At 48.3% G+C, this 23,047-nt stretch overlaps 1 protein-coding gene across 6 annotated transcripts in view; it reads right to left on the reverse strand.

The window, feature by feature from the left end:
- Positions 1 to 23,047, reverse strand: part of GPR55 (G protein-coupled receptor 55) — a 69,878-nt gene that overhangs the window by 24,678 nt on the left and 22,153 nt on the right. Inside the window, exons 2-5 of one of the 6 annotated variants that reach the window (XR_003142623.3) lie at positions 19,694 to 20,089; positions 9,133 to 9,284; positions 5,437 to 5,495; positions 3,146 to 3,344 (exon numbers count right to left, since the gene is read on the reverse strand). Coding sequence is in view for 1 of the 6 variants with exons in the window: in XM_025463398.3 (XP_025319183.3) it covers positions 19,243 to 19,279 (37 nt within the window). In the remaining 5 variants the exon portion in view is untranslated. Of the gene's footprint in view, positions 1 to 3,145; positions 3,345 to 5,436; positions 5,567 to 6,272; positions 6,867 to 9,132; positions 9,285 to 19,242; positions 19,618 to 19,693; positions 20,090 to 23,047 lie in introns of those variants that run through there. The other 5 variants (XR_003142619.3, XR_003142622.3, XR_003142621.3 and 2 more) reach the window with 5 other exon arrangements.

Here is a 23,047-nt window from a genome sequence, read left to right on the forward strand (position 1 = left end):
GGGTTACATGAAACCAGAGTGTGTGGTCCCTGGGCCCGCAGCCGCCCCAGCCCAGCCCCAGCCCCAGCCCAGCCCAGGCTCCGGTGCGGATGAGGGCCCAGGAGGTGAGGGATGACGGGACTCCACATGTCTGCTCATTGTTTTCTCTGTCACGAAGTCTGTCCTCCTTAACCGGCTCCTAGCGGGCCTCCCACGGGTAGCACACCACTTTGCGTAAAGGGGGCTTTGCCCAGTGAGTTCAGTCCCCGAGTCTAGAATTATCGTGCTGTGTTGTGTGGTCTTCCCTCAGACCTTCAGGGGCTTGCAGCCAGAATTACGCACACCCACCCTGAGATGCACGCACACCCACAGACACACATGCACATGGGCATGTACCCCCACACATGTACACACCCAGAGACATACCCCAACCTAGATACACACACACACACACACACACACACACAAACTCGTTCAAATACACATGTACAGAGACACAAGGACCAAGCTCCCTCTCACACATCCTCAAGGACACACACACACACACACACACACGTTTATTCCCTCCTAGACACACTCACATTCAAATATACATATTTGTCAAATCACACAAAATACTCAGACAAATCATGCAAATGTGTAAGGAGATCTAAAGTCAGAAAACTACGCATGCTCACACACACAAGGCTTACACTCTCAGATGGCACAGCCCTGAACCACACGTAGATCCTATGCAGCTCTATCACCACACAGCTGACCCACGGTCTCCTGTCCCTCCCCACGACCACAGTCCTGGTGTCCCAAGCACCCCATGCCCAGAGCCCTTAACAGGAGAAAAGGGGCAGATCATTCAAGAGACAGAGGGGACAGAGCCAGGGGACTAGCAAATTTGGCCTGAGCCAGTGACAGTGACATAAAGAGGCGCCTTCCTGCCCTATGGCACAATCCAATCTACTCAAGGCAGCCACAGGCCAGGGGAAAACCCCCAGACTTCCTGACCGCCCCAGGATGCAGTTGGAGAAATTGAAAATATTCCTGCAGGCTCCCTTCCAAAGGTCATTTGGTTTTCAAAGAGTCCCCAACCCAATAAAAACAAAGAATGAATCTTATGGAGAATCATAGATGAGAAATGAGCAACACAGTGCTTACAAAAGTGACACATTTGGTTAATTATGATGTATCTTTCATGAAAAAATTGCATTTGATTTTTAGCTACATGGGATAGTACATAAGCTATACCATAGCGTTAAGAAAATAAACTTGAATGGAATTTTTTAAGGGGATTACAATGATTCGCATAAACAACCAGTTCACAATTTATGGGAATCAGGAAAGAAAATGCAACCGATGGGAGGAAATTCTCTTTTCCTAGACTTCTGCAAAATGGGCAAATAAAAATTAAATCTAGCTAGCCACAGAGAATAAGGTCACTGTCTCCAGAGCTTAAGATACCTTCTCTGTAGAAGCAAGAGGAATCTGGAGGAATACGGAGGACACACTGTTGCTAATTTGCCATTTTTTAAATTTTACTTAATTTGACAAAGCACAAGCAAGTGGAGCAGCAGGCAGAGGGAGAGGGGGAAGCAGACTCCCCACTCAGGTCCCCACTGAGCAAGGAGCCCAGAGCTGCGCTCCATCCCAGGACCCTGGGACCATGACTTGAGTCAAAGGTCAAGTTTAAAACCGACTGAGCTACCCAGGCACCGCCCTTAATTACCACTTTGGAAAGATCCAGCTTCACATATGATGTTTCAGTTCATTGGTAAAGCACTGATGGGGACCTGCCATGTGCATGCCATTGGGGATACATAGATAAATAAAACTTTCTTTATACTCTAAGGCTTCTTGAAGGAGATGGTACCTGAACTGAATCCCACAGACACACATGCACATGGGCATGTACCCTCACACAACTGAGGGTGGAGCAGAGATGGAAGGGAATGTGAATTCCAGTAACGGTTCGGAGACCAGGGGACCAAAACGAAGCAAGGGTGTTTGCTTGGCTCTGAGGTTTCTGACACAGGGACTAGGTGACTCATAGAGAACTCAAAAGAAGATGCATCAGGTTGGGGCATCAGGACAAGGCTGAAAGGAAAGCAGTTCCACTTTAGAGTCAAGGATTTGGGATACCCCAAAATGCCACCCACTCTCCATGGAGATACAGAAGGGGGGAGTGATCAAGGTACGGAGAGTGGAGGAGGCTTGCGGGTTTGTAGGAAATAATTCATAGTGTAAGAAAATAAGCAAGGAGCTGACTCCAAGTAAGAGAACTAGTAACAGGCTTGGTGGAAAGACTGGAACCCATGAAGACAGAAAGGAGCTGGTCAGAGGTAGAACTACAAGTCACAAAAATCACAAAAAGAAGAATCAAGGCAAAAGGCTAGCCAACATTCGAAAGAGCCTTGAAGGTGAGGGAGGGGCCAGTACTAACTCTTGAGAGGGGAAATCGAGAACATGTATTGGCAGGGATGTCTTTAGAGGTCCTACCCACTCAGATCACCAAGGAAAGCATCAAGAAGTAGGTTTAGTTTATGAAAATCAATTGTCTATAAAAAGTTTTGAGTCCGGCATGATCCCTAAAGATAAACTGGCTTTCAAAGCTTGTCATAACAAAAAAAAAAAAACAAAAAAACAAAAACGAATTACTAGAACTTTATCAGCCAAGCTGCCACGGGCTTATTAGGTGGTTTGTACAAAGTGGTAAGTAATCAATATTTATGATGACTCCTCTTATATAAGTAATAACTCTTTAGTCTAAATTGAGCCAGATATCCTATGCCAAAGAAAAATATTTCCCTGATTTTCCTTTTGCCTCCCTAGTCTCCCAAGCTTATTAAATTTTAAAATACATGTTAATAATTAAACACAAATGTAACAAATTTTAAATTGGTTTCCTTGAATAAGATGGCCCTGATTCTAGGTTGGGCCTTATGTCATTTGCCAGAAACATTAAACGGGAAGGTAGTATATAATAATTTGTAATTTTCTCTGTGTGGTTCCGGGTAAAAATGCGAGTCATTGAAGAGTCTTGTCCTGGCTTGCTCAAAAAAATGCCATGTGGCAAAAGTCCTCATCTAGAACATTAATGTGAATTTCTCAAAATCTATAAACTATGTAACGTAGGTGCTGTCGAAATCAAATAAAATAGAGAATTGACCAAGGAGAGCAAGATGTTTGAATCCTTTAAAATTTGGTTAGTCATTCTCACATTAATAATTGGGGGGGAAGGAGGTTCATGTAACACTTCACATAAAAAGCTGGCCAAGCAAGCCAGCCTCTTGAACTGCCACTTGAGGTAAAGCTGTCAGGATGGGCTTCATACAGGATCCGTTTCTTTACAATAGACCATGCAATGCTGTTTACTCCTAAAATATATAAGAAGCACAATCAACGTTCTCTTTCTATAACCAGATGAAGAAGACAGTTGAGCCGGCCCTGCATACCTTAGCCTTTTGCCCTGATTTTCTATGAAGTGGTTTTAACAACTATTTTATATTGCTTTGGAAAATATTTGCTACTTCCTGAGGGCATCTCATCTGAAGGAAGAAAAGGCTGGGGCAGCTTAGCTGGTGCTGGGGATACTGGAATCAGGAGGAGAGTAAGGGAAGATTCCAGGGACTCTTTTGGCTTAATTCTACCTGCTTTGGTGACTATCAGAATCCCAAGCAGTAGGCAAAGGGCCGGGCTTGGAGGCGGCTCTGGGCCCTTATACCAAGCCACCCTCCACACCCTGGGGCAGCCATAAGCTCTCCATAGAATCTCATGACCTTGTTTCTTTCCGTTCCTCTTGAGCCATTGAAGGACATCATTTTGGGAGGAAATAAGACCTCCAAGTCCAATCGTCTGTTCATGAGAACCCTGATTCCACCTACATCTATCTATTCCAGGTCTCAGTACACAACTTCCAGTTAAAGCAGGAGGGCCTGACCTCTCTTCAGAGCTCATTAAATGTTGCCCCCAAGTAGCACTTGGCAAGGAAAGCCGGCTACAACATGACTCCCATCTCACCACCTGAGGCTGGAAGCATCATGCATCTTGGAAGCTTGTCTTAAGAGGACAAGTGTGCAAGATGGACAGCGATGGATGAGCTAACATTCAGCCCTTCTTAGCAGTGGGGCCTGGCTGAGCGTCTGAGAACCCAGTGCTTGCTACCACCCAGGGCAGGAGGCTGGGGTGCTCTAGGCAACAGGGCTCCTTTCTCATGGATCCAAGGAGTTGTCGGGTCATTGGTTTCCTTACTTGGGAGGACATTGCACAGCTCTGTCCTTGTCAGCCCTGTCTGAGATGCTGGTGCCCAGGGGAGCACAAGGTATCATGGCCCCAGGGGAGGGTCCTGGGAACGACAAACACCAGACGTTTCCCAGAGAAGCTTCCAAACCAAAAAGAGCGAGAGAGCTCTGAGGTGATCTTCATAGGAGTCGTTCCACTTCTGTTGTCTTATGAAGACTGTATCCTGAAGGCTACCCAGGTCCCCAGGGCCACAGAAATCTGGGCCTCATGCCCACTGGTTCCCTAGATGTTCATAAGCGTATCTTTATGGCGGCTGAGCAGGAGGCCAGAGGGCCCCTTGACCCCAAAGTAAAGTGTCTGAAGATCCATTAAGAGGGAAGGACAACAAATCTGTGTGTGGTCGGAAGTGAAAAAAGAGAACCCTGCTCTTTGGAGAGGTGTGTGTGCATGTGTGTGTGCATGTGTGTGTGTCTGTGTGTGTGTGTCTGTATATAAAGACAGAACAGAGGTAAAAAGTCAGGTAGAGTAAGTAAGTATGGAAGTTATACACACTGGGGAGGGCAGGTTCTTATTCTGAGGTCACTACGGTGATTCTGGGTGCCATCCCCACCCAGCAGCACTCAGAGCTATGTCCAGTGGGCCCAGGGTCAAACTGGCCCTGCTGGGCTCCAGAAAGAGCCAATCCCCCTGACACTTGATCTGGGTGACACCCCAGATTCCTGCCACACTGGGCCTGGAGGATGCAGATGGAGTAGGTTCTTTGGCCTGTGCCTGGACCAAGGCCCAGCAGAGGTTCCACTCAGGGTGGAACCACAGCCCCAGAGAAGACTGTGGGCTCAGGATCTTATTGAGGGGTGCCCTCCTTCTCCGCCATCTCCCCATTGGCCCTAGGCATTAGAATTTACAGCTCAAGGTTGGGGTTTCCTGGCAGACCGCATTCACTTTATGATTGTCTACAAACTCGAGGCCATCAGTGAGAGGAATCTGGGCTCCCCTGGCCCATAAATCCTAGAGAAGAGGCACCAGTCAGAGGATTGATTTTTAGAGCATGAACTTTCACCCTCCCAGGAAGGTCATTATCAAGACTAAGAGGTCTACAGGAAGCAAAAGGAAGTATAATTCTGGGCCCTGAGCACCCCAGGCTGCGTCCTGCTTGGGGAGGCCAGGGAGCTTGTGCTCTGCAGGGTCCTGGGAGGTCCTCCCTCCCCGTGCTTGGCCAGTACTCACCTTCCTAGCAGGACGCACTGCTGCTTTTTGGCCATCCCCATTCAGGCTGTCTGGCCCACCTGGGCAGACAGAAGAGTATAAACATGGGTCCCCCCATTTCTGGCTGGTCCAGCATTTTCTTGCTTCTGTCCTGGGGGAAGGGGGGGAAACGGGAGTAGCCCTGATGGCCCTGGGGCCTGCAGGGAAGGGAATTAAGGAGGGTGTGGAGACCCTGAGGCCCAGGAGGCTCAGAGAAGCCCCTCCAGACAGCCTTCCCCTCTAGCTGGAACTCTCTCCCACGGCACCCAGGAGCCTACAGCTGCCCCCAGGGAGGCTGCAGGAACACGGTCCAGACCCAGCAGGACCCTGACAGGCGAGCTACGACTGCAGAGCTAAGCAGTCGCCCTATGAGTGCCCAGGACTCACAGTGCGCAGGGTGCTTTGCTCGGTGAAGGGTCCCAGCCCCACCCCGGCCTCCAGGCCCCAGCACCTTCTAGCCGGGCCTCACCCCTCCTCCCTCTGCCACAGCCCCCCTCCGCCAAGGGCAGCCCTGACCGCTGTCTCCTGGGGAGGCCGGCCTGGGGAATGGGGCATACAGCAGGCACCGGGTACCGCTGTTCCTTCTGAACGAGGGGGGCCGCCCTTGGCCCCAGGGAGGGGATCAGCCCTGCGGGGCAAGGTACCCTGAGTCCACCGAGCCCAGCCGCCCCCTCCCAGTGGGCACTCTGAGAGCCTGGAGGGGCCCGAGTGTGGACACAGAGCAGTTTGTCACGTTTTCTTGGGCCCGCGGACCAATCCCGAGGAGGGGCCCCTGCCGGGTGACCCAGGACGGATCCCCCACGGGGCTGAGAACTCACTGGGGAGGTGGGGCCTCCCTGGAGCACCCGAGGGCCCCCGGGGCTGCCCTGCAGCTGCCAGGTCCCTGCTGCTCCCCGTGCCCGGCAGGTGCCCGCCTCACCAGGCTGCTGCGAGAGAGGCAGGTGCCCCCTGGCAGGGGTGCCAGGCCCCTGGGCCGGCTTGCAGGATGGCCCGAGGGTGGGGCGGGGGTGGGAGGAGGTGACTGGGTGGGAGGGGAGGAGGGGCAGCTGAGCAGTCTGGCCAGGTGGCTGGAGGCCAGCCCAGGGCCAGAAGGGAGGCGCAGGGCAAAGGCAGAGCGAAGAGCAGACAAGGAGGCCAGGAAGAAAGGGGACAGGCAGGGCAGGGAAGGGGGCCTGGCAGGGCGGGGGCGGCAGGGGACCCCAGGGGAGCTGTGGGGCCAGGGGGCCCTGTGGGCTTCCAGGTGAGGAGGGGGCCAGCTGGTGAGAGGCGGGAGCTTGGCCGGGTGAGCTGGGCCAGCAGGAGGAGGGCCAGGCCGGGCGCCCAGGGTGGGGGCCTGCAGGAGGCAGGTCTGGAGAGCAGCAGGGAGCGGGGAGGGGGCCGGGGGAGGGGGAGGGGAGGGGGGAGGGCTGGGGGCAGCAGGAGAGTAGTAGAGCTGCCTTCTCCTCATCGCTGCATGGGAACAGGTGAGAGTCCAACCAGGGTTCCGGAACCTAAGGTCTGCCTGCCTCTGTTCCTTGAGGATTTGTCCTTGTGACCTCACAGGCAGAGGATTCTTGAGAGAGAGAGAGGGAGAGAGAGAGAGAGAGAGAGAGAGAGGAGAGCCGGAGGCCGTGCTTGCAGCACAGCTGTGCCCACTGTGGGGATGAGGAAGCCGAGGCCCCGTGGGAGGCCATGGGAGGCAGCGCTCAGGCTGGAACCAGGGGTGCTTGTCCTGGGGCAGAGCTTCTCCATGACCTAGGCCAGCCCATGTTGGGCCCCATCCAGGGGACCAGGGAACAGCATCCTAGCTGGTTCTCCCAGGGACACTGCCTGAGAGCCTGGCCAGCTGGTGCCCTGGCATGGCCCACCTTCCTGTGCACATCCTCCCTCCCCCAGGAGCCCCTCCATGGGGCTGGCCTCCATGGGAGGATCAAGAACTCGGCCAGTCCCTGAGCTCGGGTGTCTCTAAGATATCTGGACTCGGGAATTCTCTAGGAGGAACAAGGGACCCATGTTTATCTCTGGGCATCCCTGGACCAGGGAGGTGGGGGTCTGGGCAGCAGAGGTGACAATGGTGCCAAGAAGCAAGAAGCTGGAGAGCTGAGTGCCCCTGGGCCTCTGCACTAGGATGTGCTGAGCCAGGCAGGGGTGCCCCAGGCTTCCTCCGCCAGGCCCAGTAGTCAGAACAACTGAGGAGAGTCAGGAAGGAAACCTCTCCCCTAGGACCCTTCTGTCATTCGTCACTCACACAGTGACATCCGTGCACCACCAGGGTCCCAGGAGGGGACCTCGAGAAGCCTTCCCAGGACAGTGAGAGAAATTACCTGAGGCTGGACACCAGGCCACAGCTTACCAATGTGGAAAGGGGGGAATCAACTTCTCTCCCACCTGTGACTGAATGGTTTTTCCTAGAACTTCTGTGAGCTTAACAACATCCCTCTGGGATGAGAGAACCTTGCTTGGGGGATCTAGTGGACTCTCCTCACAAGAGCAGCTGGCCCTCAAGCCTCTTCTCTAGGTCCTTCATCATCTCTCAGCAAATGCCCAAGGAATCCTGAACCCCTCTGGCCACCCCCAGGTCACGTGCTGCTCCACCCGCACGGCTCTGAGCTGCCCTCCAACAACTGTCAAGGCCCCTGGGCCGCCATCTTTCCTCTGGCAGCTCTTCACTGGCCACCCTGCCCCTCCTGGCCTCACCGACCTCATTACAATGGCCCCTTGCAAACACCCCAAGATGCTGGCGGGTCATCGAGAGGAAGCCCTGTGCCTGCCTCCTCCATGCCCACGGAGGGAGCGGAGCCCCAAGGGGAGGCCAGGACGGGGCCCCCAGTAGGGTGTGAAGACCCCAAAGAGAGGATGGTGGTGGCATCGCTTCTCCAGCCCAGACAGAGACAGGGGCAGCTGTGGAGCCTCCCAGAGATCTCAGCGGCCCAGCCTGGCAGGGGAGCACCTGTCTGACCCCCCGCACACCCAACGAGGTGGGAAACCATGAGGAGCCTCATCCTGTCAGCCTGGGGGTTCTAGATCAGGGACTGCAGCTGAACCCTGAGTTCGTGAGCTGGGAGGAAGTCATTGAGCATTCAAGCCTAGAAGGAATGGGGACAGGTTGATGTAGCCTGTGGGACCTGATAGGCCAGGCCTCGTGCGGCCAGGGCACCTCTGTGGATGTCACTCAACACGGATCAAAAATCCCAAGGACAGGAGGCTGACTGGGCCCACACTCCCTACGCAGCCTCACCCCCACACCCATGCAACCCTGGGGAAAGAGGAGAATCCAGAGTTAACCAAGAGTGGGGTCCTCACACCGGAAGTTAAGTCCTGGGAAAAGAGTGAAGACACGAGGGTCCCATCCCCCCCTCCGAGTCTTTGCACAGGGATGTGTCCGGCCTCCTGAGTGTGAAGACGCGGATCCCCAGGGAAACCCCACAAGTCTGGAGGTGCAGGGGGGAAGCTCACAGAGGAGATTGGAGGGGACACGGTTCCAGTAACCACTGCGGTTAGTTCAGAGGGAAACATCCACAGCCCACAGCCGAGATGACTGTGCCACGGCACGAGAGCTACTCCTCAGAGCGAGAGTGAGAACGCCGTGCGTGAGAGGGAGCCCCAAGAATGACTCAGCGCCGCCTGATGTCAGCCAAGAGGCTCAGACCATCTCCCGGGAGTAAGGGGAATACACCTGCGCGTTCGTCACAGACTCACGTGGGGCGCTCCCACGACTCCTCAGGCACAGGCCAGTGTCTCAAAGATGACACAGAAGGCCCACGGCCTGTGGTCACACGAGGAATCTTCTAGATGCCCTTGAGATGCAGTGCAGCGCTGAATGAAGACTCCATCCCGACCACTGGCGCTACCTAGTGCAGAAGGCAGATACCTGAACAGAGAAGATGCCCGCAGATCCTCCTCTGTTCTCCCCAGGGAGCCTGCACTGCGCCCTCGGCGACCTCTAAGGGAGGGACGGGGCCTGCTGGCCCAGGCCCGGGTTCTGCTCTGTGGTCGCTGAGCCTGGTCAATGGCAAGCAGAGAGAACACTCTAGAAGAGCCAGAGGCTCAGGTGACCTGTGCAAAACACAGCGTGGGTAGAGAGGAAAGCCCTGCAGAACACGTTAGGGGGAGGCGCGATGGGGTGGCCGGGACTTGAGAGGGAGAGGCAGGGAGGGAGGGGGTGCAGGGGGGCAGCCACCTGCGGATGGAGCGGGTTCCGGGGGGCATGGCGGGGAGGGGATTCCATTATCTGCTGTGCGTGGAACAGGTACCTCCAGACCAATGACTCGGTTTCCTCAACAAACCAAGGACATGGAAAGAAAGGCAGGGGGGGATGGATGTTAGAGAATGCAACCCATCTCCCCCCAAAGGTGCCCTCATTTGAGTCCTGACCTGATTCGAATAAACCAGCTGTAAAAAAAAAAAAAAAGACACTTTTGAGACAATCAGCGGGAAATCTGAGTATGAACTGGGTGGTGGATGATAGCAAAGGCTGACCTTCTGATTTTGGTTCCTACAATGATGGCACACAGTTGCATCAAAAAGTGTCTTTAACAGGGGATCCTGGGTGGCTCAGCGGTTTAGCACCTGCCTTTGGCCCAGGGTGTGACCCTGGAGTCCCGGGATCGAGTCCCACGTCGGGCTCCCTGCATGGAGCCTGCTTCTCCCTCTGCCTGTGTCTCTGTCTCTCTCTCTCCCTCCCTCTCTCTCTCTCTCTCTCTGCCTCTCATGAATAAATAAAATCTTTTTTTAAAAAAGTGTCCTTAACAGGGGGGCCTGGGTGGCTAGAGTCTGTTAAGCACCCAGCAACTCTTGACTTCGGCTCAGGTCACCACCTCAGGGTCCTGAGACTGGGCCCCAAGTCGGGCCACGTGTACAGCAGGGAGTCTGCCTAAGATTCTCTCTCCGTCTCCCTGGTCCCATGCTCGCTCACTCACTCACTCTCTAAAATAAATCTGGTTTTCAAAAAGTATCCTTAAAAAAAATAAAAAGTGTCCTTGACAGCAGAGATGCATCCTGAAGGATTGGGCTGAGATGTCACGAGGTCAGTGGGAGTGGGCGAAGGGAAGAAATCCATGGAAGAAAGTTGGCTGGAGCTGACTCCTGGCAACTGGGCACAGGTGTCCCGGGCAAGACCAGGCTGCAGCCGGGGGACTGTCTGCCCTGGTGTTGACACAAACAGGACTGGTCCACCCTTGGGGACCTCCTGGGTCAGTCAGGGCCATGGCAGGTGGGTGTTCAGTGTGGTTCTTTAGTAGAACTCTACTCAAGTCCTTTGAGATACGCTCCCAAGCTCAACACCTGAGTCACCTATTTTAGTGAACCCCACAAGGTAAATTAGAATTGACGTAGGTTGATGCTGAACTGTGGTTGAGCTAATCTACTGCCAACTTTCCCATAGCTGATTTTGGTATATTCACCTTCCCAACAGCCCCATCACCCTTGGCCACAACACAGACCAACACCCTCACCCCTTTCACACCCAATCCACAGAGAGCCATTAGCTGTCCAGGTGCCATTCTGAACTGTCACCTGGAGCACCTGCCTGGCAGCCAACAGCGGATAGTACATCTGCCCCTCTGGTCGGCACCACTGTAGTTTTGACCTGGGACGTGAGCCAGGCGTGCTCCGGTGTGTAGGACAAGAACACAATCCCAGAGCTTGAGCACAATCCTGGAAGAGCACATCTAAGTTCCAAGATGTAAATTAGGGATTTTCTTGTATTTTCAGCTCAGGGGAACAGGATCCATTCCATCTCCCCTCCCCCTTTCCTACTCACACAGAGTCTGTTGCTGGATTTGATGGTCTTCAGTGCTTATTTTTTTCTTTTTTCTTTTTTCTTTTTTTTAGTTCATTGTACTATTTACAATTTATTTGAAGAATCTCATAGAAAGATCAATTCAGACTTTTTTCCTGCTCTCCCTTTTCTGTACCCCATTCAAGAGAGAAAATGTTTTTCAATTCTGAGTTGTGTCCTATTTAGCTCTTCTTTTCCCAAGTTTATTTCCTCTGCTTCTCCCATGCCTCTTCCTCACTTTTCTCTCGTGTTTCTCTTTTCCCCTCCCCTAGCCAAAACTCTCATAACAAAAGTGGCACAGATAACACCACCTTCCCTTCTTCGTGTGAGTTGAAATTTTGAACTTGACAATTGAAATAGGCTTTTCATTATTACTCATCCCATTCAAAAGAAGAAATGTGTATATTTTAAAAACATATCTTCGCTTGTAATCAAAGAACTGAAAATGAAAATGAGATTTCTTTTTCATATCAAATTGGCAGAGATTTGTTATAAATGGCCATTCTTAGTGCTGGCAGACATCTAGGGAGAAGGACCTTCCTAGGAGGTTTCTAGAAGGCAATTTGGCAACATGTATCAAGAGCCTTAAAAATAGCCTACCCTTCGACCCCCAAGGAACATAAACATCTATCAGTTCCACTTGTGCCAGATGCAGCTTGGAATGGCCTGGAAGCTGAGAGGTGAGGATTAGAAAGAACATTTCCCCCTTTCTTTGGGCCCTGAGAAGATTTTTTTTAATAACTTTATTTTTTATTGGTGTTCAATTTGCCAACATACAGAACAACACCCAGTGCTCATCCCGTCAAGTGCCCCCCTCAATGCCCGACACCTAGTCACCCCCACCCCCCCGCCGCCCTGAGAAGATTAAACTGGGGATGGAGGGAGTTACTGGACTTCAGGTAGACACCACATGGTCAAAGGTGAATCCTCTATGAAGCAGTAGGTCTACAGAGGGGGGAAACCTGGGGGAGAGCACCTTGGGTGCCAGGAGCCTGAAAACCTGCTGGCCACTTTTGGTGTTCATGTTGGAATGTCATCCTGTTATCCCCACGCCTTCAGGAACATGCAATTAATGAGTACAGCCTGGCTTTAGCTGTGAGATCTGAGGGTCAGTTGGACTTTCGCCATCCCTTGAGTTCTAGATGAGATTGGCTCTTCCCTAAAGAGTCTAGGGAAGGGACAAAACCCTCCCTGGGAGGTCCTGTTCCATGGACTGGAGATGACCAAAGCCCTTCCAGCTTTTCTGCAAGTTCCCCAGGCAGGAGTGGCTGACACCTCCATGACCCCTCTTTGGCTACCACACTTGTTAGCCTCTTCCCAGAGTTCCCCCAAGACTCCCTGCCCACAAGCAGTCATCAGGGTCCTAGGTATTTCTGAAATTTGGGGGCCACATGAAGATGCGGAGGATTTATGTCACAGAAATACAAATGTTGGCTTCTCAGTCAAGCATTTCCCAAGCTAAAATGGCCATGGCCATTCTGTCCCTGGGGGACGGCCTCAGGCCTGCTTCCACAGGGGTTGCAGCACCTTTCCAGCAGGCTCCTCTCATGCCACTGCTTTTCTGACCCTTCTCTCTCTCTCTCTCAAGCCCCCAAGTTGTGATCCAGGTTCATCCTGACACCTCTAACCTCAGGTTCCACCTTCTGCCCTAACACTTGTCAACATGTTTCCCTGGCTAAGCGGACTTACAGTGACTTTTTCATCCTGTTTTAACTGAGCCTTGGGGGATCTGGGTGATGCCTGGGCCCACTCTTGGGTTGCAGGATCTCAGGGAAATGGACACCCCAGAGAAGCTAGTTCTGTGGTGGCCAGAGGTGAGGAAGGAGAGACACCAGCCAAAATGACCCACAACAACTGGGAAGATTTTGTGGATCATGGAATATTCCTCAGGGATTCTGAGGCGGGCACAATAACGCCCTGCCCACAGAGATATCCTCATACTAATTCCCAGAACCTGTGATGGTGTTAAGTCACATGGCAAAGAGAACCAAGGTTACAGATGAAATTCAAGTTGCTAATCAGCTGCCCTAAAAAATAGGGAGAGTAGCCTGTATTAACCAGGTGGGCCCAATATAATCACAAGAGTCCTTAGAAGCAGAAGAGGCTGGGGTGGCTCAGCGGTTTAGCGCCTGCCTTCAGCCCAGGGCATGATCCTGGGGTCCCAGGATCAAGTCCCACGTCGGGGTCCCGGCATGGAGCCTGCTTCTCCCTCTGCCTGTGTCTCTCATGAATAAATAAAATCTTTAAAAGAAGAAGAGGCAGGGACGCCTGGGTGGCTCAATCAGTTAAGTGTCTACCTTAGGCTCAGGATGATCCCAGGGTCCTAGGATTGAGCTCTAGCGTCGGGCTCCCTGCTCACCATGGAGTCTAATTCTCCCTGCCCCCTGCTCACACACTCTCTCTCATGCACTCTCTCAAATAAATAAACAAAATCTTTTTTAAAAAAAGGCAAAAGAAGGAGACGGAGAAAGTCAGAAGGGTACAATGCGAGAAGGACCCAACCCTTTGTTGCTGGCTTTGAAGGTGGAGGAAGGGGCCATGAGCCGAGGATGACAGGCATAGCAGCCTCTGGAAGCTGGAAGAGACAAGAAGATATGTTCTCCCCCTGGAGCCTCCAGAAGGAATGTGGCCCTTCTAACATCTTGATTTCTACCCAATGAGACCGTGTTGAACTCCTAACCTAGAGCTGTAAGATAAGAAATTTGTGGTGGTTTAAGCCACTGAATATGTGGCCATTTGTTAGAGCAGCCAGAGGAAACTGCCACAGCTCACAGAGACTATCAGGAAAGAGAACCTGGTGGAAATCTATGTACCTTGCTTGGGTCTCTGGGACTGTAATGAGGGCACTAAAGGCAGGACCACTCAGGAAGCTACAGAGATGAGGAACATCCAGGTTACATATGCCCAGTGTAGACCCCATCAAAGCCCACGAACATGAGTAAGTTTGAATCTACGCAAGACCAGAAGAGAGGGCTGGCGATCTGCAAGGTGTCTCAGAGCCACCTGCTCTCGGAGGATTCCCAAGGCAGGTCCTCAGTCTTGGAGGCTCAGAGATCTGATGGGTGGACCTCATGGAGCTCACATTAGTCAAGCCCATTCTGAGAACCAGGGCTCCCAAGGCTGCAGGCCTGAGGGCTTCTGATGACCAGCCCTTGTCTCGTTTGAGCCAAGATCCCCAGGAAGCAAACTCATAACCAAAAGGCTTCTGAGCAAGTTCTCTGACTTGAATATTTCACAGCCGTTGCCACACAGCCCGACAATCATGATCATAATAGCTGCCCCTAGCACCAGGTCCACTGTGCACACTCTTGGACCTGGTACCGCCCCCCCCAAGCCCACCCCCTGCAGAGTGTGTAGATGAAGCTGCCAGTGGCACATCCCTGACAGTCCTTTTGCAATATTCTGACAATGACAACCAAGCCCTTGTTCTGGCCCAGGAGCCATTGTCTCCTGAAGGGGACTTGGCTTAGTGCTCTCACAGACCATTATCTGTGGATTTTAGCTTTCAGACAACAGACTTATTTCCATTCTTTCCATGCCATTGGCAGAAACCTAGTTTCTGTACAGTAGTTTCTGTACACTGTCAACATCTCCCAATTTATTTGTTCTTGAGACAAAAACAAAAACAAAAAATCTTCAGAGGCAGGGGTGTGACTGTGAACAGCCTAGGCAACCACACAGCTCTAGGGGCCCCACCACCCACCACCCACAGAAGCGACCTTTGTCTCCATCCCAGCAGGCTGCAAATACCAGCCTCCCCTCTCTTCAGTAGAAGCCCCACAGTGAGGGCAATCTAGCACCTCATAAACAAGTTGCTCCTGCTTTGTCAGTTTAGAAGCCTTTTTGGCTTGCAGACCAGTCCCTCCTTCTCTATTTTCCTCCCAAAATCTGTAAACCTTAGAGTCTCTGTAGTTTCTGGGACTCTGTCATGTTTGGCATCATTTTCAACATCCCAACAGAAAGCCAACCTGAGACTCCCCTTGCCCACTCACGTTTCCCCACTAAGTGGCTGTATAACCTTTGAGGGAAGGTATTTAACTACTTTAAGCTCCTTCCTTCATTTCACCACTATTTTTTGAGCACAATTAAGTGTCAAGCGGGGACTTAGAAGAGTTGTTAGAGATAGAGCAGTAAGGGATCCCTGGGTGGCTCAGCGGTTTGGCGCCTGCCTTTGGCCCAGGGTGCGGTCCTGGAGTCCCAGGATCGAGTCTCAAGTCAGGCTCCTGGCATGGAGCCTGCTTCTCCCTCTGCCTGTGTCTCTGCCTCTCTCTCTCTCTCTATGACTATCATGAATAAATAAATAAAATCTTAAAAAAAAAAAAAAAGAGAGAGAGAGCAGTAACCAAACAAAAATTTCAGCCTTCTAGGAGCTTACATTGCTCCAGTAAGAGGTGACAGATGATAACTGAAAACTAACATATATACAAGGTCAGGCCATTGACAGGTGCCAAGGAGACAGTTAAAGCGGAGAAGAGTGATGGGGGTTGAAATTTGAAATACAATAGCCAGAAAAGACTTCCTGAGAAGGTAAGCAAAGACCTGAGGAAGCTGGCTTCAGTCCCTTGTTCGTAACATGAGTAGATTAATAATGGCATTTACCTCACCAATCGTCATGTGGATCAATTAAGTCAACACAAACCATTCAGGTTACTGCCTGGCCCATTGTAAGTGCTTCACTAATATTAGCTATTGTTATGATCATTAATGAATGCCTTTTTGAAGACTTTAGTGTTTTTCAAGTGTTCAATTTGGTTTGTGTTGGGAATTCAAAGATGGCAGCATGACATGCAAGCCAAGACAGTCTTTCAAAAACCGTAACACAGACATCACTACTCAGCTACTGCACTCTGCCTCCCTGCGTCAAGAATCCATCTTAATATAGTCCTCCAGAACCAGTCCTCATCAAACAGCTGGAATTGGCAGGCGAAAAGAAACTAATGTGCCATCCCTTGATGCAGGAGCTACAGCTAGGGACTGATTCATCTTTTGAACTCTCCCCACTATCCTTATCCATTTACTGCATAACAGTATCTCTGTCACCAAGAGCTGGAATTCCATCTCATTCATCCTTCCTGTGAAATGATCATCTCCAACCGCTTTGAGTGGCAAAGAAAAGAATAATTCGTGGTCCACTATTGACATTATGTAAGACAACATAAACCAACCTACGCTGTTCGTTGTCTAAATATTATGTTATTTCTTTATGGATCACCCAGTAAGAAGATCTTAACTTCCTACTTTCTATGTTTCCCTGATGTGACAACAGGTCTGAGTCACGGTTATGGGCATATGTGACAGGGGATCGGATGTTCTTGGGAAGGAAAGTGGCTTTCACCCAGACTCCTTGTTCTTCCCACATAATTGTGAAATCACAACATAAACATAGGCTTTTTTTCAACACACTTTCTTGAGCCTGTTGGAGGCAGTCCTAGTGTCCAAATACAGCAGCACATTAGTCGTATCACTACTCAGGGACCTCGTAAACATTAGCTCAATGGAAATCTTCTGGGAACTGTAAAGCAAAACCAAATATAATTCAAGTGTACAGAGTGATTATACTTACCTTTTACAGACCAGATGTCCATAAGGAAGACACACCAGAAACACAGCCAGAAAAGATGAGGCCTGTGTCTTCAAGCCAGACACTCTAATTTTCTTTTAAGAGGGAGTCTCAATGCCTAGGCTGGTCAGAAGTCTTGTCCTAGCATTCATCTGGAAGCTGGGTTTTCTTATGAACTTTTTTTTAAATACCAACTTTGAAAAAAAAAGTCAACATACAAATACTCGTTTATCCTTCACCGCTTTTTTCTAGATACACATCTGTGTATACCCACACCTTCTTTTTTTTTTTTTTTTTTTTTTTTTTTTTGCTGCTGAACGCTTCGAAAGCAAGTTGCAGACCTAAGATCACTTTCACCCCTAAATACCTCACGGGCTTCTACAAAAAGAAGGTGGGCAATTCTCATATATAACCAAAATAGCATCATCACAGGCAAGAAATTTAGCAGGGACACAATAATATTATGTAATAGATAGTCCTTATTCAAATTTCTCCAATTATATCCTAAATGTCCTTTATGTCTTTTTCAAAAAAAATACTCACTTTCATCCAATCAAGGTTCACACACTGTTTAATGTACTTTCACGTAGAGGTGTCCCTGCACCTTTTTTCATGACCCTGACATTCTTTAAGAGTTTTACGGACTATACTCCCAAATTCAGTTTGCATAATTTCTTCCTCGTGATGTAATTCAGATGAACTATTTTGGACAAGATGCTACTGGAGGTGATGTTGTGTCCTCCTTAATAGATCACATCAGGGAGCACATAATGTTAGTCTGTCTCACTATTTCTGAATCTGATTTTGACCATTTCGTTAAGGTGAGGTCTGACAGGCCTCTCCTGTCATTAATACATAATCTGTCAAAGGAGACTTTGATACTGTGTGAACACCTCACATCTGACAGCGCTTTGCTCCATGGCTTTAGCATCTGATGATGTTGACCGAATCCGTTATTATGGGAGTCTGCAGAATGGCGATTATCCAATTCTAATATTATTCCTTCTTTATTTATTAGCTGGCATTCCTCTGTGAAGACAAGCTGAAACCTGGGTCTCTGTCATAAATCCCATTTAAAACAGCAGGAAATCCTCTGCTGGAAGTACAATTAAGCACAATGTACTACGTGGTCTCCAGTTCCTTCTGTCATTGCTTCTTTTCCTCCAACTGCTCCACTCATTGAATGCTTTGCACTCAGCACTGTAGAAAGTGCTTTAGGCACACTGGGTCACTTAATTAATTCCCAACCACCCTGGGGGCTAGGTGGTAGCAGGCTCATCTGGCGGGGGAGGACACTGAAACAGAAGCAACTTGCCCGCGGTCATCTAGTAAGGGACAGATTTGGAACCCAGACACATTTGGCCAAAAAGGCTATATTCCTGCCCAGCAGGAACAAACCCCTGTGTTATCCCTTTTTGTAGGCATACATAACAATTCAGGCAGTAGCAGTCCTTGGTTTTTGTTGATTCCTAGAGAACTCTTCATCCTTCCTCCTTGAGTTATTAGCAGTGCACAGCAAAAAGGCCAGGGGAATAAAAATAGGGACCGTGGGATTATGGATCATTTTTATTTTCCTCTTTATACTTATCTGTATTTCCTAAATTTTCTACAAGGAACATGCATGGATGGTTTGGTCAAATTTCCAGTTGTCAGATTCAGAAAGGCTCTTCCCAGGAGCCATCTGTCCCTGTCGGGGCCTCGTGGATACATGCCTGGGCTGATGTGCTAGTAAGTGGCCTATTAGTGACATATGTGATTCATTCTACCCCACACCAACTGGGGGAAAGGATCCAATTCAACTGACAGCCCATCTTCCCAGAGTCCTAATCTCGGGCTGGCTTTGTACAAGACTGCAGCAGCCATCAAGGACGGAGAAGACTGAGCCTTGGAGCTGGAACTGTTTACAAAGTAACGGCAATACAAGGAAACACAGCAGATACACTTTTTGCAGGACAAGATAAGAAATACTTGGCAGCAGAATGGCAGGAGCGGCCATCATCCCCAAAGGTCGGATACAGAAGTTACTGAGGCTTCAATAAACTTCTAGAAGGAAAGTCAGAATCACAGGCCAGAAAGTCATCACTCTTAAGAGCGTTTGTAAGATTCTGGGCCCTTATAGCTTCCTCATGTTTCTTATTTTTGTTACTGCATGTCTGTTTCCCTATAGTCCTCAGCAGGTGCAGGAGCGGGGGGGGGGGGGGGGAGGAGGGGGAGCGAAATGCCTTTAAGGAGGAAAAAAGAAGACTTAGGAGGAAGACAGAATCATAATACAAAACTGTATCACTCTGAATAACAAAAAGCCACCACAAGACAAGTCTTAGATGTAAAGAGCTTGGAAGTCGGTTACTTCCATCCTCACGAGAGAAAAACCTGAGCAAACCGAAAACTGAGGTCATAGGCCAAACCACCAGGTTGAAATCTGGGGTGGGGGGGGCGGAAGGGGGCAATACAGAAAAAACCTGCAACTTACCAGGAATGGAAGCAGCCATCGGAGCCAGCAATCCCATACAATCTGATGACTCTCCCGAAGCTGACAGTTAAAACCCCTGGAGTCCCACCCTTCCCTGGGATTTACTTCCAGGAGTCCCACCAGCCTCTCACTGTGAAGGTTCTGGAAAAATCCCCAGGTGTCAAGCAAGGAGAGGGAAAAGTAACCATTTTTAAACAGGCTCAGGGACAATGTAACCATTTTGAAAGGCCAGAGCATTTTGTTCTCTTTAATAAAGGGGTAAATCCAGAGAATCTGCTTTACCAGAGCCTTATCTGCCCTGGGGGCAGGACCGGGAGACAACTCCAACTCCTCCAGCCTTCTAGTCTCTGCTTTCACTACCCATTTGTTCTTGCAGGCTGTCAACCCCTCCCTTGACACATTAACCATAGTCATTTTAAACTCCCTGACACCCCCAAAATCGTTGTCCTACCTGGGTCTGGTTCTGATGCTTGCTTTGTCTCTTCAGACTACATAGTCGCCTATAGCATGGCTTGTCATTTTTGGTTGAAGGTTGGGTGTGATGCATGTGAAAATAGGACGTGAGCAAATCAGGCTTTAGTGTGAGGTTCTCTGATAATCTGGTGAGGATCGAGGCTGTGTTGAACATTTGCTGTAGTTGTTGGTGCCACAGACTTCAGTGTCCTCTAGAGGCCTGGTTTTGTTTTTTTTCTCTTCTGTTGTTTTGGGTTTCCCTAATAACTCTATCTTAAATAATCTGTGTCTTGTAGGTCTGTCAGTCATAATCCACTTTTATTACACTGGAGTCTGTTGATGTGGTAGTAAGTGTAGTAGGTAGAATGATGTCCCCAAAAAAAGACATGTTCACCTGGAATCACAGAATGAGACATTAGTTGGAAATAGGATCTTTTGCAGATGTAAGTAGTTACGTTAACATGAGGTCATGCCTGATTAGGGTAGCCCCTAAATCTAATGATTGATGTCTTCATAAGAAGAGAGCACACAGGGATACACACAGAAAGAAAAACAATAAAGATACTGTTGAACTGAATAGCTCCATCAATCAACTGGATCTCAACGGCATTTACAGAAGACTTCACCCAACCACAGCATGATACATATTCTCCTCAAGCTCACATGGGACAGTCACCAAAAGAGACCACATTTTGGGCTGTAAAACAGATCTAAACAAGTTTAAAAGAATAGAAATCACATAAATTATGTTCTCAGATCACAATGGAATACTAGTAATCAGTAACAGAAAGATAGCTGCAAAATCCCAAAATATTTGGAGATTAAATAACACATTTTTAAAAATTTTTTTAAGATTTTATTGATTTATTCATGAGAGACACAGAGAGAGGCAGAGACATAGACAGAGGGAAAAGCAGGGAGCTCGATGCGGGACTCAAACCCAGGACCCCAGGATTACGACCTGAGCCAAAGGCAGATGCTCAACCACTGAGCCACTCAGGCATCCAAAACAACATATTTTTAAGTGACATATGAATCAGAGAAGTCTCAAAAAATTATTTTGAAACTATCATAAATGAAAATGAAACAAAAACATCAAAATTTGTGGGATGCAGCAAAAGCAGTACGTAGAGAAAAATTTATAGCATTGAATACATATACTAGAAACAAAGACCTAAAATTAATGATCTAAACTTCTACCTAGACCACAAACCAGAGAAAGAAGAGTAATAGAAACCTAAAACAAGAGGAAGAAAACAATGGCAAAAAAATGAAGTAGAAGTCAATAAAATTGAAAACAGGAAATTTATAGAGAAAATTAATAAAACCAAAAACCTGTTCTCAAGAAAAAAAAAAGGCAATAAAATTGATAAACCTCTAGTCAAGCTAACCAAAGAGAGAAGACACAAATTACTAATATCAGAAAAGAAAGAAAGGCAGTCACTACTGATCTGGAGACAAATAGATTTTTTTAAAGATTTTATTTATTTATTCATGAAAGAGAGAAAGAGAGGCAGAGACACAGGCAGAGGGAGAGACAGGCTCTCTGCGGGGAGCCTCATGCAGAACTTGATCTCGACACTCCAGGATCTGCCTGGGGCCAAAGGCAGATGCTCAACTACTGAGCCACCCAGTCATCCCAAATAAATAAAATCTTAAAAAAAAAAAAAAAAAAAAAAGGAAAGATTTCACCAAGGGCCGTTGTGCCTTTAAAAAAAAATAAAATAATAAATAAAAATAAAAATTTTATTTTTTTAAATAAAAATTTTAAATAAAATAAACAACTTATCCTTTATAGTGCAGCACATAATGTGGATTTAAATGAGAATACTAAGCAGAAGCAGAATAGCAGAGATTAGATTTTATTACAATTTTAGTCTTCATAAAATTGTTTGATGTACTTGCATTTGTAACATTAAACTAAATAACTACGAAGGTGGGCTATCCAATTTTTAGTTATATAATTCAATTATACATTTACACTATGAGTCGTTCAAATAAGAGCCTAGTTTGGGGATTCTTTATATCTCAAAATTTTGGAAGTTTGAAAAGTTCCAAAGCCATGTAAAATAAAATCCATGACATATTTGATAAGGGATTGATACTCAGAATATATACAGACTTCCTAAAACTCAAAAACAAAAAAATAAACAACCTGATTCAAAAATGGGCAAACAACTTGCATAGATATTTCTCAGAAAAAGATACACAAATGGCCACTAAGCCCATGGAAAGATGTTCTGTATCACTCATCACTAAGAAAATGCAATCAAAATCACAGTGAGCTCAGGGGCACCTGGTGGCTCAGTAGGCGGAGCACGTAACTCTTGATCTCAGGGTTGTGAGTTAAAGCCCCATGTTGCATGTAGAGATTGCTTAAAAATAAAATCTTAAACAGAGTCCAAAGAAGACATACAGATGCCTAGTAGACATGAAAAGATGCTCAGCATCACTCATCATCAAGGAAATGCAAATCAAAGCTACAGTGAGATATTACTTCATGCCTGTCAGAATGGCTAAAATCAAAAACACAAAAAACAAATGTTGCTAAGGATGTGGAGCAAAAGGAACTCTCTTGCATTATTGGTGGGAATGCAAACTGGTACAGCCACTGTGGAAAATAGTATAGCGTTTCCTCCAAACATTAAAACTGGAACTACCCTATGATCCAGTAATCGCACTACTGGGTATTTACCCAAAGAAGACAAAAACACTAATTCCAAAAGATATATGCATCCCTATGTTTATTGCAGCATTATTTACAATAGGCAAATTATGGAAGCAGCCTAAATATCCATAGATAGATGAATGGATAGAAAAGATGTGGTATGTATCACAACGGAATATTATCCAGCCACAAAAGAAGAATGAGGGCAGCCCCGGTGGCGCAGCGGTTTAGCGCCGCCTGCAGTCCAGGGTGTGATCCTGGGGACCTGGGATCGAGTCCCACGTCAGGCCCCCTGCATGGAGCCTGCTTCTCTCTCTCTCTCTCTCTCTCTCTCTCTCTCTCTCTCTCTCTCTCTCTCTGTTGCTTATGAATAAATAAATAAAATCTTTAAAAAAAAAGAAGAAGAAAAATGAGATCTTGCCTTTTGCAACAACATGGACAGAGCTAGTGTATTATGCTAAGTGAAATAAGTCAGTCAGAGAAAGACAAATGCCATATGATTTCACTTATATGTGGAATTTAAGAAACAAACAAATGAGCAAAGGAAAAGGAGAGAGAAAGAGAGAAAAAAACCAAGAAACAGACTCTCAACTATAGAGAACAAACAAATGACTACCGGAGGGCTGGTGGATTAGGGGAAGGATGAAATAGGTGAAGGGGATTAAGAGAACACTTACCATGATG

This window comes from Canis lupus, chromosome 25 (assembly GCF_003254725.2).
Source record: "Canis lupus dingo isolate Sandy chromosome 25, ASM325472v2, whole genome shotgun sequence".
Taxonomy (NCBI): Eukaryota; Metazoa; Chordata; class Mammalia; order Carnivora; family Canidae; genus Canis; species Canis lupus.